Source organism: Diadema antillarum, unplaced genomic scaffold, assembly GCF_040938485.1.
Source record: "Diadema antillarum isolate AM-2024a unplaced genomic scaffold, OU_Dant_1.0 scf00000188, whole genome shotgun sequence".
Taxonomy (NCBI): Eukaryota; Metazoa; Echinodermata; class Echinoidea; order Diadematoida; family Diadematidae; genus Diadema; species Diadema antillarum.
Genome location: NW_027271077.1, coordinates 981348 through 996186, shown reverse-complemented (window position 1 = coordinate 996186; position 14839 = coordinate 981348). Strand labels below are relative to the sequence as shown.

At 39.0% G+C, this 14839-nt stretch overlaps 1 protein-coding gene across 1 annotated transcript in view; it reads right to left on the bottom strand.

The window, feature by feature from the left end:
• Positions 1-14839, bottom strand: part of LOC139723385 (disheveled-associated activator of morphogenesis 1-A-like) — a 119942-nt gene that overhangs the window by 18157 nt on the left and 86946 nt on the right. Inside the window, exons 8-12 of the mRNA XM_071634632.1 lie at positions 13993-14103; positions 6833-6936; positions 5778-5844; positions 5071-5188; positions 4221-4403 (exon numbers count right to left, since the gene is read on the bottom strand). Of these exons, the coding sequence (XP_071490733.1) occupies positions 4221-4403; positions 5071-5188; positions 5778-5844; positions 6833-6936; positions 13993-14103 (583 nt within the window). The remainder of the gene's footprint in view (positions 1-4220; positions 4404-5070; positions 5189-5777; positions 5845-6832; positions 6937-13992; positions 14104-14839) is intronic.

Here is a 14839-nt window from a genome sequence, read left to right as displayed (position 1 = left end):
ACTGTTTGACAGAAACCCTGATTTGGTGAGAACAGCAGTTTCCATTTCCATTTTTGCTTTTGAAATATCATGCCACTGACAAATACAATTTTGTTGCAAAATTGTTTCTTCCCCGACAGTGATAAACAATGTCACATACTACAATCCAAATGTGCAACATGACTTGATCGCCAATTTCCAACGTCACAAACGACAAGACATCACAATGATCTAAGATTCCAAATGAGTGACCTTAATTTCTGATTATTGCCTGCTCATATTACAAGTGAGCTCACCTGTGTTCTTGGCTATGCAATTGATGACTTTAGTCTTACACTTGCGGCAAAATATTTCTGACTGAACAAAATGTATTCAATTAACACTCTTTAACAATTAGATTTGATTTGACATTATATGAATCTCTTCATTTGTGGATGTTTCCATGTACACTATGATTTGATTTTATCTGATTAGAAATTGCGAAATATTAATTCTTGTCTAACGCATGATTGCAGAAAAGTTTGCAAAGGGGGACTGAAAGAACACGGCAACAGAAAATTCAAAGAGGAAATAGAGAACAAGCTGAACAGGTGATCATCGACATTAGTAAGAATCGAACAAGAGCCACACCAGCATTTACACAGTCAGATAAAAACCAATTCCAAAATGGGGGAAATGGTGACGCATGCCGAGGAAAAAAGGTGAGAATGTAAGGTGTTGTACCCACCAATGACATTGACTGAAAATCCACATTCTACAAAATAAAAATGTAGATAGGTGATGGAGTGGACAAGCAAAAGACAGAACACTGGGGTTAAAACGAGAGAGAAAAAAGAGATACAATACGTACAAGAGCAAAACTCACGATGACGTCGAGTCTAGCAACATGATATTCTGATAGCAGGGGACTAACCCTATCCTTTGATTTGGTCTTTTTTTGCACCAGATTCACATTATTTATTCATATTGAGTTCAGACAAGAATTTTCTCTCAAAAAGAGAAAGTTACTTTGAATGGAGATGTCAAATGAAACAGAAGACCGGCGAAAAACTATGAAAAATCAGACAACTTATGTAAACTCATATCATTCTATTACAAAGTAATTTCTATTCATTTTGGGTGGGAAACATTCAAATAAAACAGAAAATCTATTTTCCTTTGGAATCTGGAAATGAAGTGTCAATTTTATCTAGAATGATTTTCTTATCTTTGTTGATGGAATTGGACATGATTTCTTTGACATAACCTGGAGCTGCATCTGAGAGAAACTGTTTCATTCAAAAATACATCAAGCTTACCATTGGTAGTTTCATTTCATGACCAGAGCATACAGTTTTTATGCAATATTTGTTGATATTTGTCTGATTTGCTCATATTTTCATTGATCTTCCGTTCTGACTTCATCACTTTTAATCAAATTAACTTTCTCAAAGTTTCTAAACATTAACAGATAAAAAGAAGTAACCTTTCAGAAAAAAAAAAAAATTATATATATGCTAAATGTAGCAGAAAATTGCAATACACCTTTCCATTTAACCACAGTTCCTTTCAAAGCTATATTGTCAGTTCAATAGCTAATATGAAATATTTGATATTAAGAAGATTGATTCTAGAGGCTAACAAAATGCATCATCGAATGATACAAAGAATATGCCAAATTTGAAGAACATTTACACAATCATTACATGATTGGGAAGATGAACAGGAATAGCTTGATAGAATCTTTTTTTTTTTTCCTTCTGTTGGAGGTAAATTTTGCAGTATTGCAGAAAACGTAGATTGGATCTTTGCCCAGTTCTCTCGTCTAGAAGTTATTTGTGTTCGTAAGCAATGTGTCAGCTTATTTTGGCTATATGTCTTCACATCACCGTTGAATTGTTTTGGCATAAACAAGGGTAAATGCCTTGAAATCACCGAAATCAAAATATAGTATACAGGAAATACTGAGCAAAGATGGCGATGTAGCGGAAAGTTTTGAGTTAATGACACCGGAGTCATAAGAAACATTTCAAGCGAGACAGTAAGGACTAAAACATGGAGAAGAAACGGACACAATGGACATCGTAATTTGGTTAGACATGAAAATCGGGTGAGCAATGGTAGGGATGAAACAAAATAGAGAATAAAATCATACATTTGATATTGAGCGGCAAATTAAAAGACATAAAGCGAAAGAGAAGCTACAATTAAACATAAAGGTTGGACGAACATATAGGCAAAATCATATTCATAAAGTGAAAGCACAAGCAGACTGCCATTAATGTTAACAATTAATCAAGAATGTGATCAGATCCCATCAAAGAACTGAAATGTATTTATCAACCACTGATTTCTAAAGAACTTACCAACATATCTGCAGCAGAATACATTATACTACATTTTCATTTGTTGTTTGATTAACCTTTTGCACTGCTTTGAAAAAATATTTCTGCATTTTTTAAAACTAAATAGCATGAGTAATCCAAACACCCAAAGGTACTGCAGCTGAGCAAACTTTACAGTAACTTGCAGACACAAAGTCTTAAAAGAGTCATAAAAAGCATTTTACTTGTAACATTCTACCCAATACTTCGTCTAGATGCATAACAGCACTACTTTTTTTTCTTCTGAATTACCTATTTGTTGCTTTTTAATTTTTTTCCAAATGTATGCATAGCTTAACCCTGGATACTACTTCATGTCCCTGTTTTCACTTTTTTTTAAAAATTCCACTTTTTTTTTTCTTTTCTGTAAAAGAGTTAGCATCCCATGGGTTAGGAACTTCAGTCAAACATGCTTTCTTTGAAGAAACTTTGGTTCTTCTTCAGGAGCCATTCATCCCAAGCTTGACTGGGGGAAAAAAAAATGCTTACATTTGCAACAAAGAAACAGCCAAGTCCATAACAAACAGTGAAAAAAAATAGCCCCCAGTAAATGACAACTCATTTTCAGGCACACTCTCTAGCCCACACACTGTTGTCAAATGTTTTCTTGGCTCACCTTCAAATAGAAAGGACACTTCATTATGTCCAACTTCCCTCAAAAATGTCCTCGATACTTTTGGCAACATCAAACCATTCTCTTGCCCAACCTCAGATGCAGCAGGACATTTTCTCTTTCCTTGGCATTTGACAAATTTCCCTCTATTCTAGGCATGGTGTCTCGCTCGCACTTCCTGTGACTTTTCCTTAAATGTCTGTTTCTGGTCTATCATCACCCCCCCCCCCCCCCCCCCCCCCCCCCCCCCGACAATCATGCACAAACCAAAGTTCAATACAAAACAAAGGCTTTTTTCCTCCAATATATTGCAGGGACTTTATTTTCAGCACTAATGGTTAAAACTGACAACATTCACGAGAGAAATATTATTTTTCTGTTCACATTATATGTTGCATCTCCTGACAAACACAAATTTCAATCAATATCTACATCCACTGGCACATTTTTACACCATGCATTTTGCAGAAATCATAGCACAGCTCATCAGTACAATATCAAGGACTTCTCAGCTGATGAAAAATTATGGTAGAAACCTAACCTCACAGAAAAATTTGAGCCTCAACAAAAAAGCTTCTGTTGTAAACCGATTCACTAACTACATCACTTTTGCCCAATCTTGCATATTATCTTCAACTGCTAGAAAAAAGAATATCATGGCAATCTGGCAGAGTATGACACTATATCTAAGACACTGCATCATGGAATATTCAAAGGGGAATTCAGGACCACTGAAAAGCTGGTCTTTTAGAGAGAGCAACAGTTTGAAAGAAAGAGCAACATTTTGAAAGCACAAAGTAAAAATTGTATCAAATTCAAATGAAAATTATGAAAGGATGTCATGACATTGTGAAGTTTCACTCATTTTCACAAAACAGATCTTTAACAGTCAATACGAACAAAAGTTTAAACTACTTAGTTTCACTTCTTACCATAGCAATGGATTGTTGAAACAACAATCCCATGAGGGTCATCAGTGTATGTAAAACAGAAGAGGAAGCCAAACACCTGTAGGGTCACTGACCTATTACACATCACCACTTGTCTAGCAATGCCACAGATTGCTTTGTCATTCCCCAGATTAACACTCCCAGGGCCAATACAAGAAGAATGCAGTGGTTATTGTGCATAACAGGAATGCTTTCGGCACTGGTAGAGTTAAGTGGCACGGCTGACAGGTGCATGCTCTTGACATAGTTACAAGAGCCTCTAACCTCAGACCACATCTTTAATTGAAACGGAAAATCAAGATGGAGAGGGGGTACCTCTTTCCCTTTCCTCTGCCTCTCGCTGCCTGATGACGTCCTGGTTGATGACCTTCTCGATGACGTCCTTGAAGTTGATGTCGAACGGCGAGACGTCGGGATCGCCGCCGTCGTCAAACTGTAGTACGATTTGTTGCAGCAAGAGGTCGACTAGAGACCAGTAGTGGATGCTCTTGCCTTGGTCTGAGAGTAAACAAATGTTTAAAAAGAATGGAATATTTCATTGACTCCTCAATTTCAGAAGAAATTTTATCTACATACATCGTTTGGCTTCAGTGACATCTTTTTCATCCATATTAGAAAAGCTTGATTTAAAGCTACTCAGAATTTTGTCATCATCCCTGTTGGAGGTATGAAATACACTGTAGGCTATTATCTATCCTCTGAGTCTTCTACGACTTGGAATGGTGATCTGCACATCAAAGACTGAATGTGTATGTACCATTATGCCATCAAACATAATCTATTGAGTGACCTCACATTGCCCAAATACGGCAATGCATATTTCCACATGCTGCTAAAGCAAAGAAAAGCATCACAGTTTGCCATAAAGAGTTGTCAAAATTCAACATCCTCTAAACATTGAAAAATGATTGCTTTATAGAATAGAAGTACTGGTCAAAAAAAAAAAAGGGGGGGGGGGGAGAGGAGACCAGGAATCATATTACATTAGAATGAATATTCGAGAGATCAGTTCCTGTTATATTTCTTAGTTTGTACAATCAGGGCACTCGGCCGAGTAAAAATGTTCAGTATCATCAGTTTCTGTGAAATGACATTAGATCCTGGAAATACAAAGGGAATGGAGAAAGCACCATTATACTAATGTCGGTGTTTTGCGATGACTTACTTGGAAGCAGCAGTAGATGTTGTAAGACCGACATGAGATGGGGGTAGGCTTCTGTGTGACTAATCTTCTTCTTGATGACGTCAAACATGTTGTTGGCATTTCTTGCATCCACGTGGACCTGGCCAGACCAACAGGCAGACAGTTGTTACACACTTGTATGTGATGATCTAAATCCTTTGTCTTTACATCTGTATCCAACATAGTAATCTAATCTAGCGAGTAACAATCACACAAATCATGAAAGACTGCAACCTGTGCCTAGAGACTATTCAGGCCCTTTCCACATCACTTCCATAGATTTTCTTCTTCTGAAATTACATTCACCCATTCATTCATTCATTCATTCATTCATTCATTCATTCATTCATTCATTCATTCATTCATTCATTCATTCATTCATTCATTCATTCTTTCATTCATTCATTCATTCATTCATATATTCAATTATTCATGCTGTAATTCATTAATGTGAAACTTTTCTCGAATTAAATATCTACTTATGCCCTCTTCTTTTATCAGAGTCATTTATTCCCTTATTTGTTCTTCCTTTATTCTTTCCTTCATGCATTTGCTTATACATTCATTCATTTGTTCGTTCATCAACTAATTTCTCTATCAATTCTAATATATACTGTACATCCATACATACATAATTTCATACATGTCTATTTGCTTGTTTGTTTTTTAAATAGATGAACCCTACTCACCATATCAAACCTCTTGGCAAGTTCCCTCTCATCCTCATTTCTGACTAACTCAAAGAAATCTAAATGTCTGGGGGGGGGGGGGGAAGAGAAATAACAACATCCAATTAATATCAAGAGTCTCTAACTGTCAATAAACTGTCAGTAAACTGCAATGTAATTCCTTTCTATCTCACATATATGGAGTCACCTGTGTTGGACATGTTGTGTATGTAGACAGTTTGCTAATTACATTTGTTCAAAATGAATTCATACACCTTGGAAGAGAAATAAAGTCTGTCCCACAAAGAGGGGTATTCCCCATATGTACATCACAAATCATACAAGAAAGGAATATGTACTGAAATGGTGTACAGCTCCTGAGGTTAAAAAAAAATCTGGCATTTGCAATCCAACCTCAACAACAGAACATGATACAGTCACACAACTCATTCATTACAGGATGCCAGCCCCTTTCATTGAGTAAATGATATCGAAGGACGTCCATCAATATATCTAACTTGACAACCTGAAACATTATACCTGGTTCAACATAGATGCCTAAATTTGTGACAAATCAATCCAGTGGCAATACATTTCAGAAGATTCAAGCTAATGTTTGTCTACACTTGGCAGATTTTCGTGTCCGATTTTGTGCAGAGTTAATGAATGTGACTACTTCAATCTAATCCTTCTCCAGTATAGGAGCGATTTGTAGTTCATGTGTAATTGTCTGTTCGGTTGCCTAAATCAAAAGCCACTAAATCACTAAATTTGTGACTAATTCATCCATTGGCAACACATATACAAAGATTCAAGTTTCTGTTTCTGTCTCATATTGACAGGTTTAATGAATGGAGCCAGTTTCATCTAATCTTTCTCTGATAGAAAACACGCAGAAAAATTCAAAGTTGTCAATTTAATGAGCGTGAGATCATAACTTCTGCAGCTAAACATTACTCTAGGACTTGATGGGTTAAGGTGAGAGTGGAATTTTGGTCTCACTCTTTCATTTTCCTCCTACTTTCTTTTGAGGTACATTTATGTGAAGTACATTCAAAGTGCAGGTATATACTTACTTCTCCAATGTTGCATTCTCAAGCATTTTTAACTTGTCAATCACCGGCTGAATACCTAGCATCAGGAACTCATATCGTAAGTGGATTCGGAACTCAAGGTTATCCTGAAAAGAAAGCAGAGAAATAAAATTGGCACTTTAGTGACTGGGCTGTGAATCAGTGACAAAGAATTGGTAATTTCATACAAAGTGTCGTCTCTTGGATCACTTTTGCAACCACAAAGATATAACTGACATCACCAAAATATTTCAACGATGAATGTGTCACTCGAAAAAATACAGCACATGGTGTACACTATGCATCAAATTAATATTCTACATAATTGAATATTGTACAGTTATGTGTGCAATGCAGTCTTGAGTCATGCAGTTAATACTGAAGGCTGCAACTATGGTATTATTGGGCATATCTCAGTGATGGGAGAATGAGTGCAAAATTTCCTAGAGACACCATTACCTAACTGCACTGACTTCTTTTATATACAAAAGGAAATCTGGGGAAAACAAACCAAACAAATGGTGGAGTTAGTTTGTTATGTTTGAGCAATCATCATCATCACACCTGCACAAAAAATATCACAGGCACATCATCACCCCATGGATCATCATCATCTCAATAATCATCATCACCACCACCATCACCATCACCATCACCACCACCACCATCATTATCATCGTTGTCAATGTCACCAATATCATCACCACCATCATCACCATCACCATCACCACCATCATTATCATTGTTGTCAATGTCACCAATATCATCATCATCACCAGTCATCATCATCATCACCATCATCATTATCATCATCAGTACCACCCTCATCACCATCAATCATCAACACTATCATCATCAATTATCATCAACCTGCGCTACCAACATGGCAAAGTGTATTACAGATGTTTCACATTCATTAGGGTGAACGTAATGAGACAAGTCTTGCTAAATTCATCTGTCCCTGAAACATTCATAATGTACAAACATCTGTTTTGGAGCTCAAATCTGTGAGCCTCAGAATCATGACACATTATTAGGAGCTCTGCTTTTGTCAATGGGTATGGGGGGGGGGTATGAGGAGAGGGAAGAGGGATGTTACATGTGGACTTCACTATCAGGAAGTAATGAAGACTAATTTCTTGCTATTGCAGATGTGGGATGTGGCGCAGCTGAGCTAAGAGGCAAGCAGATCTTAATGAGGGAGGGATGGGTAATCTGGCCTGCTTAACTGAAGAAGTCTCTGAAGCCTCGTCTGGAGCTATCATCATCATCCGCCCAGCTGTCTGCAAGGGAGGTTGTCTCCTCAGTGCTAGTCCCACAAACTCCCCTGAATACTGCAAAATCCACAATGCCCCCAATCTGATCCAAATATCAGAAGCCCCACCTCTGATTGCAGAGATATAATACATGATAGCAGAGAGAGCTGAGGGATGAGTGTGCTGTAAAATGCAGACGACTTATTACAGATTCAGGAAGATGGTATCTGCAGCTTGCTGTTTGTACCAGCATCGCTTGTAAACCAACATCACGCAATGCAGCAGAGTGAGCCATTAAATGACGGTTTGCTTGCTGAACAATGTCTGTGGGGCATTCAGAAACTCGTAGGGAACACATTAACACATAATTTCATCCTATATTCATTAACTTGTCTTCCATGTTAATGCACCAATATTATATATAAAAAAAACCCCACAAAACTAATGTCACACTCCTCTGCTTATTCATTCCTTCATGTTCTTCTGCTACAAACTTTATCAGACTATTCTTTCACTGAAATTACTAAGAGTTTTCACAGATCCGTAGTGATCATGAAAGGTTGTTACTTCAAGGGATTGAGTCTGAACATATCTGAGTGCCACCCTGACCTCATGCCTGTATGATCTGACTGTTTAGTAACAGGTACACCTTGTAGGTCTAAATGCTGGTTTCTTGGGCCTATTCTTCACATTCATCATCCGGTTGCAATCAGGTTCAATGACCATCACAACATGCTCCCATTATTTTGGCATGCACACACATACAGCATAGAAATCTTGTCTCTGTTATCAGAATGAAAGTATGAGTGTAAGAGAGAAAGGGGGTGGGACTACTGGATGAGATAGCAATTGACAGGGCTGCCAACTTTCACATATCAAAATCACAGAGGTGCCAAAGAGCAATCAGGGAGATACCTGTAAGTTACATGCATCCCTACAGGCAGAAAGTAGAAATCGGGGAGGCTTTTAATTTGCTTGTCAGAACATGAGGAGATATGAAAGTTTTTCGGGGCGACTTGGCAACTTTGCAAGGATGGCAACAGAAGAGAAGCAAGAGACAGGGGGAAACGGAAGAGTTTGAAGAGAAAACACAATAAAAGTCTGGACACAAACAGGATGGAGGAAGAGAGACAGAGGAGAGAGGACAGGAAAACATTGATGGACGGAGGGAAAAAAGGGAAATTGGAGAAGGAGGCATTGGAAAGAGGAGCAAAGAGGAGCACAGGTACCCTCTGGGATGCCTGTAATGACAAGAATCCTGTGACCTTCTCTGTATAGTCTCATGGGGAGGATTTTCATTCACTGTCATATGAATATCAAGAGTCACAAACAGCCCCCGAAAATAGCCCGGCCCGGCGACCTGTCCTGACGAGTAAAGCAAACTGACAGCCCATTAAGCTCCCCTCCATCTCCCGATCCCCCTTCCCTCTCCCACCGCTATCCAAGCTCTTATCCATCCCCATCCCCTTACCCCAACCAGACCCTTTCCCTGACCCCTTCCCCAAAGCTGTGAGCCCTACACCCCTCCCAATCCCTTTGCTATTGAGCTTCAACACCCATTCCCTCCTCCACTCCTTTAAACCAAAACCCCTCCCCTAGTACGTTATACCCCCTCCCCCCTCCCCAGCCCACAGCTCCCCCCTACCAAACTACTGTACCCAAAGCTAGGCCTCTTCTTTCCCCTCACCAAAGCCCACCCTAAACCCTTTGCCCATATCCAAGTCTCTATCCTGCTCCCGTCCTCATAAAAGGAAATAAATAGGACATTGAACGTTGAGAGCACAAAATTATGAAAGCATTTTCTTGCGAGTTTCTGAACTAGGCTGAATAAGGCTGGGATATTACTCTTGGAAGAAAAATTTTTGACACCATTATCACACAAAATGCAAAGGCAGTTTAGACTGCAGATGACATTTGAGTTTAAATTCATCTAATTTGTAATTCACTTTCGAAAGTAGATTTATCATTGTTTATTAGAGATGTAAATGCAAAAATTTGATACCCTGTATTTAATAAATATGAGTCAGAGTCATTCATCACAGTCAATTTAAAATGATTTCAAGTTCTACAAGCATGATGTGCAATATAATTATTTTCATATTGCAGTTATTCTACTTCAACATTGGCCATCATTGGGTTGAAGCCAAGAATACGATTGACAAAGCATTTCTCTTGGCACTTTTTCACTGCACCTGTGGAACTCTCTGGTTCCAAACCAAGAGTGCCACATGTCTGCCATCACACATGTGTTAGGGGGAGGGATGGGGAAGGGGGCTGAAATGGTTGTCTGTCCACAAGTTTGTTATGGCAGACTTGAGTTGTTCTACTTGTTGTGCTTTTTCTCTAGAGACTGATCAAACTATCAAAACAAGAAGATGAAAGCTACAAAGAGGAACGGGGAAGTTGTGATTGATATCATCTGAACAGGACACATGCTTCTGATTGGCTAATAGCCAAGCAGCATTCAATTCAAGGTGTAATCGCAAACAGACGTTCTAGTTCTTCACACAAAGGAGTAGTTCCACTGTGAATTCACACTTATTGAAGAGGCTGGGAAATCTCACCTCATAGCGACATATGATTGTTTATCGGTAGCTGCATTAATTGCTGAACAAGGCAAGGTAAAGAAACAGTCTGCAAAGCTACTAATGGGAGGTAGTGTAGGCTTGACGAAAAGGGACGGAGAGTGACAAAGCCGTTAGGACGTCCTGTTGGGTCTGATGATTGGAAGGGGGGTACCATGCCGCCCCGCTTTGACATGAGCCGGCCTTGGGTTTGGCTGGGAGGAAACCATCAATGAAGCCAAAAGGCAAGGGATGGAAATGACGCTAATTCCACCTGTCAGGGGGTATTGCTACTGGCTACTACAGCCTGTCAATGGTGTCAGCAATACCAGCTATTCTCCAGATCAGCCCAGCTTTCGGGTCGCAAGCTTGCCTCAATACTCGTTGTCATACATTGGTTCATGTCCACTCAATTCACTCTTATTATTGGTCTGGAGTAACAACTATTCCCCTTCAAACAGCCGGTACGAGGTGTAACAATTTGCCATAGAAAAACAACAATCGTCAATGACTATGATGAAAACAGCAACAACAACACAAATGTGTATGCAGAACACCTTGGAACCTTAATCATTGAGATATGAAGCAAGGGTAGATAGTGAATTGCAAAATCAAGTGCAGCTCGACTTTTAACCAATCGGATTGCAGCAGTTAGGACTTACACTGCAAAGGAGCCCCGGATTTCGTGTTTGGTTCTGAATGAAGCTTTTTGATTATTAAGAAAAAAGAAGAGATATTTCGACAGACTTCAGGTTATCTATTGCAATAATTTTTGTGAGTGAATGTTAACTGGATTCCATGGTAAAGGAAATCAGTAGGGAAAAAAAGTGACAGATGGGTGGACAGATGGACAGACTGACACAATACAAAAACACACACAAAAAACAAAACAAAACAAAACAAAACAAAACACACACTTGAGTGAAAGCTGTTCTATGCCGTTCCCACACATTCTTTTGTCGCTGGGTGAAACTGGGTGACGTAGGTGGCATTCGAGTGTAGCGTTCACAGCTAGACTTCACAGCTTAGGTTTCAAATCTAGCCTGACCTAGAACAGCTGTGCGGGGGAAAATTTTCTCTAGAACGGCTGCTGAAATCGATTACTTGAACGTCTATTCTAGGCAAGATCCAACTAGCTGGCTGGAAGTTCCAATTTACTGGTCCAAGTTTAGATGCATAATTGTTGCTAAAAAACACCGGAGGGTTAGGACTAAAGATTAATCGTGGCACCTCATTTTCTTTTACCACCTTTTCAACTGCATACAGTCTAGCGAATAAACCATTTATCCTTCCTTCCTCTTATTAATGTATTACAGTACTACTGAGGCTGTCTTCTGCTGCTCTTTGGGTTGCCAGGCAACAAAGAGATACAGTACACACAGTAAATGCTCACAGCCATATCTAGAAAAAAAAAACACACACACACTCTGGTTTGTATCAGCTATGGTTTCAGGCATCTAGAAATGTATCACATCAAGTTTGAGCTCAAGAGGACTCTAGCCGACTATGACTTACATTCAAGTACTTGCTTTCTTCAGATTACGGGATCAAACAGGCGGAGCACATCTGCCAGCAGGTGGTTAGGCCTATTCACAGTGTAACCATGGTTACAAGATCACATTGACTGGGTGTGGTTTGATTGCCTGATACTTTGGTATGATTAAGAGGAGTTTGATTACTTCCCCTCATTGTTACTTCTTTTCTTGTTCGTATCCAAGGGGTTTCAAGTTTCCCCAAGAGTTCTGGCACACTTCATATTGTATCGCCTTGCTATCTGGCGACATTACTTCCCTTCTCTGAAATTGCTTTACACCCCCCTCCCCATTCACGCAAACGCGCACATGCACACACTTTCTCTTACTCACAGCAAACTTGCTATTTTGGATTAATTTTTTAATCATCCATCACATCATGAAACATGCCAAATAGGTCACAACCTTCCACACTTGCATCAATGTTGAGAGTTGAATGATTAGCAGCAGGATTAACTCCTCATACCCACACCAGCTTTCTTGTTTCTATTTTTTCATTTCACAAAGCCCCATAAAGTTATCTTCCAGAAAAGACTTTACACATACACAAAATCACTCAAATGCTGAGGAAATTTGGTATCTCTGGGAGCCCAGAAGTAGGCAGGAGTGTCTATACTACTGTAATAACATTGTCTTTCATCCTTGAGAATAGAGGAATTCGGAGCAGATATACTCAGTCTAGTGAATGGATGGGTTACTCATTAATGAAAGTCCTCCAAATTCGTGCGTACACCTTCTGTCGGTGCCAACAAATCATCCACACTTTGCGCCATCAATCATTGACTGACACTCCCACCATAATGAACTAGCGAGACCGTCAACTGCATGATGTTTCATCTGAATAATCATGTTTTTTTTTTTCTCTCTCTCTCTTTTTCCTTTTTCCCTCATGATCACTTCCCCTGAATTACCAATTAGAAGTCACAAATTAGTCACACTGTGTATGCCTCCAAGCAACAGTGGAAAGCATGTCTGACGGCCGTGAAAGGAAAGGTGGTTTGTGTAAATATTTACGGCATGTGCTGTGCTGTCCTTCATTCCTGGCCAATTAGCTGACATGAATTATGAAACAAATAAGTTAACAAAAGGCGATAAAATCAAAAAGAGCATTTTTTTTGTACATTGGTGCCTCTTCATGATATTGTATGATTCTGCAATAACTTGAATATCATGCTATTCTCATTCCTCTGTCTATGTGTGTAGTTTGATTCTTTTGACAACTTTAATAGTGACATTTGTATTGTACAGTCTTGCTGTGTGGGCATGGCAGTGCAGCTTGGTAAAGGCTCTGGATCTGTAAGCAAAGTCTGAGGTTCAAATCCTGCCAGCTACATTAATCTCTGGACAAGATATTTGCACATTCTGTCCTTTTACATCCACATCTTGTCGGCTGAGAACAAGAAGGACTTTATTGCAGTTTCGGGGGGTATCGAGTCATTGGTACCATGGTGTAAAGCTTGATCCCCTTTACATTATGGTGTCAATATTGAATTATTTTAGTTTTCAGCAAAATGTTTAATTTAAAATCACAAGGGCACTATGTTACCCTACATTTGGAACAATGCTCATAAATCTACTCACTTTTGATTAAATAATCTTTATATTTCATGTAAATTGATTGATTTGTTTTTACTTGCGTTCAAATCTTAAAATGTCATAGCGCCCTTCTCGTTCTCAGCTGACGATCTGTAGGTACAAACCTGGCATTGCTGGGGTGATAATACTGAGAGGGCACTATGGAAGAGCAGTGCAAACACTGAAGAGGCTACTTTTAGGTGAATGAAACCATTACTATCATCATCCAGACTCACCTCTCCCGCTCCGTACTTGATGACGGCGTTGATGAAGGACATGACGGCTGTCTTGAGGTGGACCTCATCCCGGTACTTCCCCGTACTCCGGTCCAGATCACTGATTAGCCTCTGCAGAAAAAGGAATAACAGGACCAACAGACATTGTGGTTAGTAGCATCACAAAGAATGTGCACCTTGGAACGTGTACTTCAGGACAATCTGTGATTCAAGCTTTACAGCCAAGTGTTCATAATGCTGTACAAAATGCTTCTAAAATATACAATAAGTTGCAGAACAACAGTTCCTCATAAATGCAAAGCACTCATTTCACATGAAAGAACTACTTTTATATGGTGCATAATAATGTAATATAATAACCTGAAGTCCACAGTTTCTTCTAAATGCAAATCAGAAACTCTATACATCATAATATTTATCTTAAGATACTGAACTGCTCTATTTTGGTATTTTCACAGCTTGTCCACACTGACTTGGCAAACTACATGGCAGTTTCATGATTTTTGCACAATTACAATAATGCTGCCTAATGCCAAAATATGCATTCTATTGTATTATTCTCCATTTCTTTCTCCTTCTCTACCCAGTCAGCACAAGCTCTGCAAGATTTCAAGTTTCTTCATGATTCATTTTATTTTTCATCTTCTTTCTCTCTCTCATTCACCACAAGAGAAGGAGATGTTGTTATGTTTTCACTATTTTGGATGGCTGCTCTTTAGGCAAAGTGTGTTATTATATTAAAGAACCAAATTGCTCAGTTTAATTTGACCTTTCAGAAGATCAGAAAACAGCATTAAATCTGGCACTGTCCCATCACATGGTATTTAAGGAGAACAGGATCAAGGCC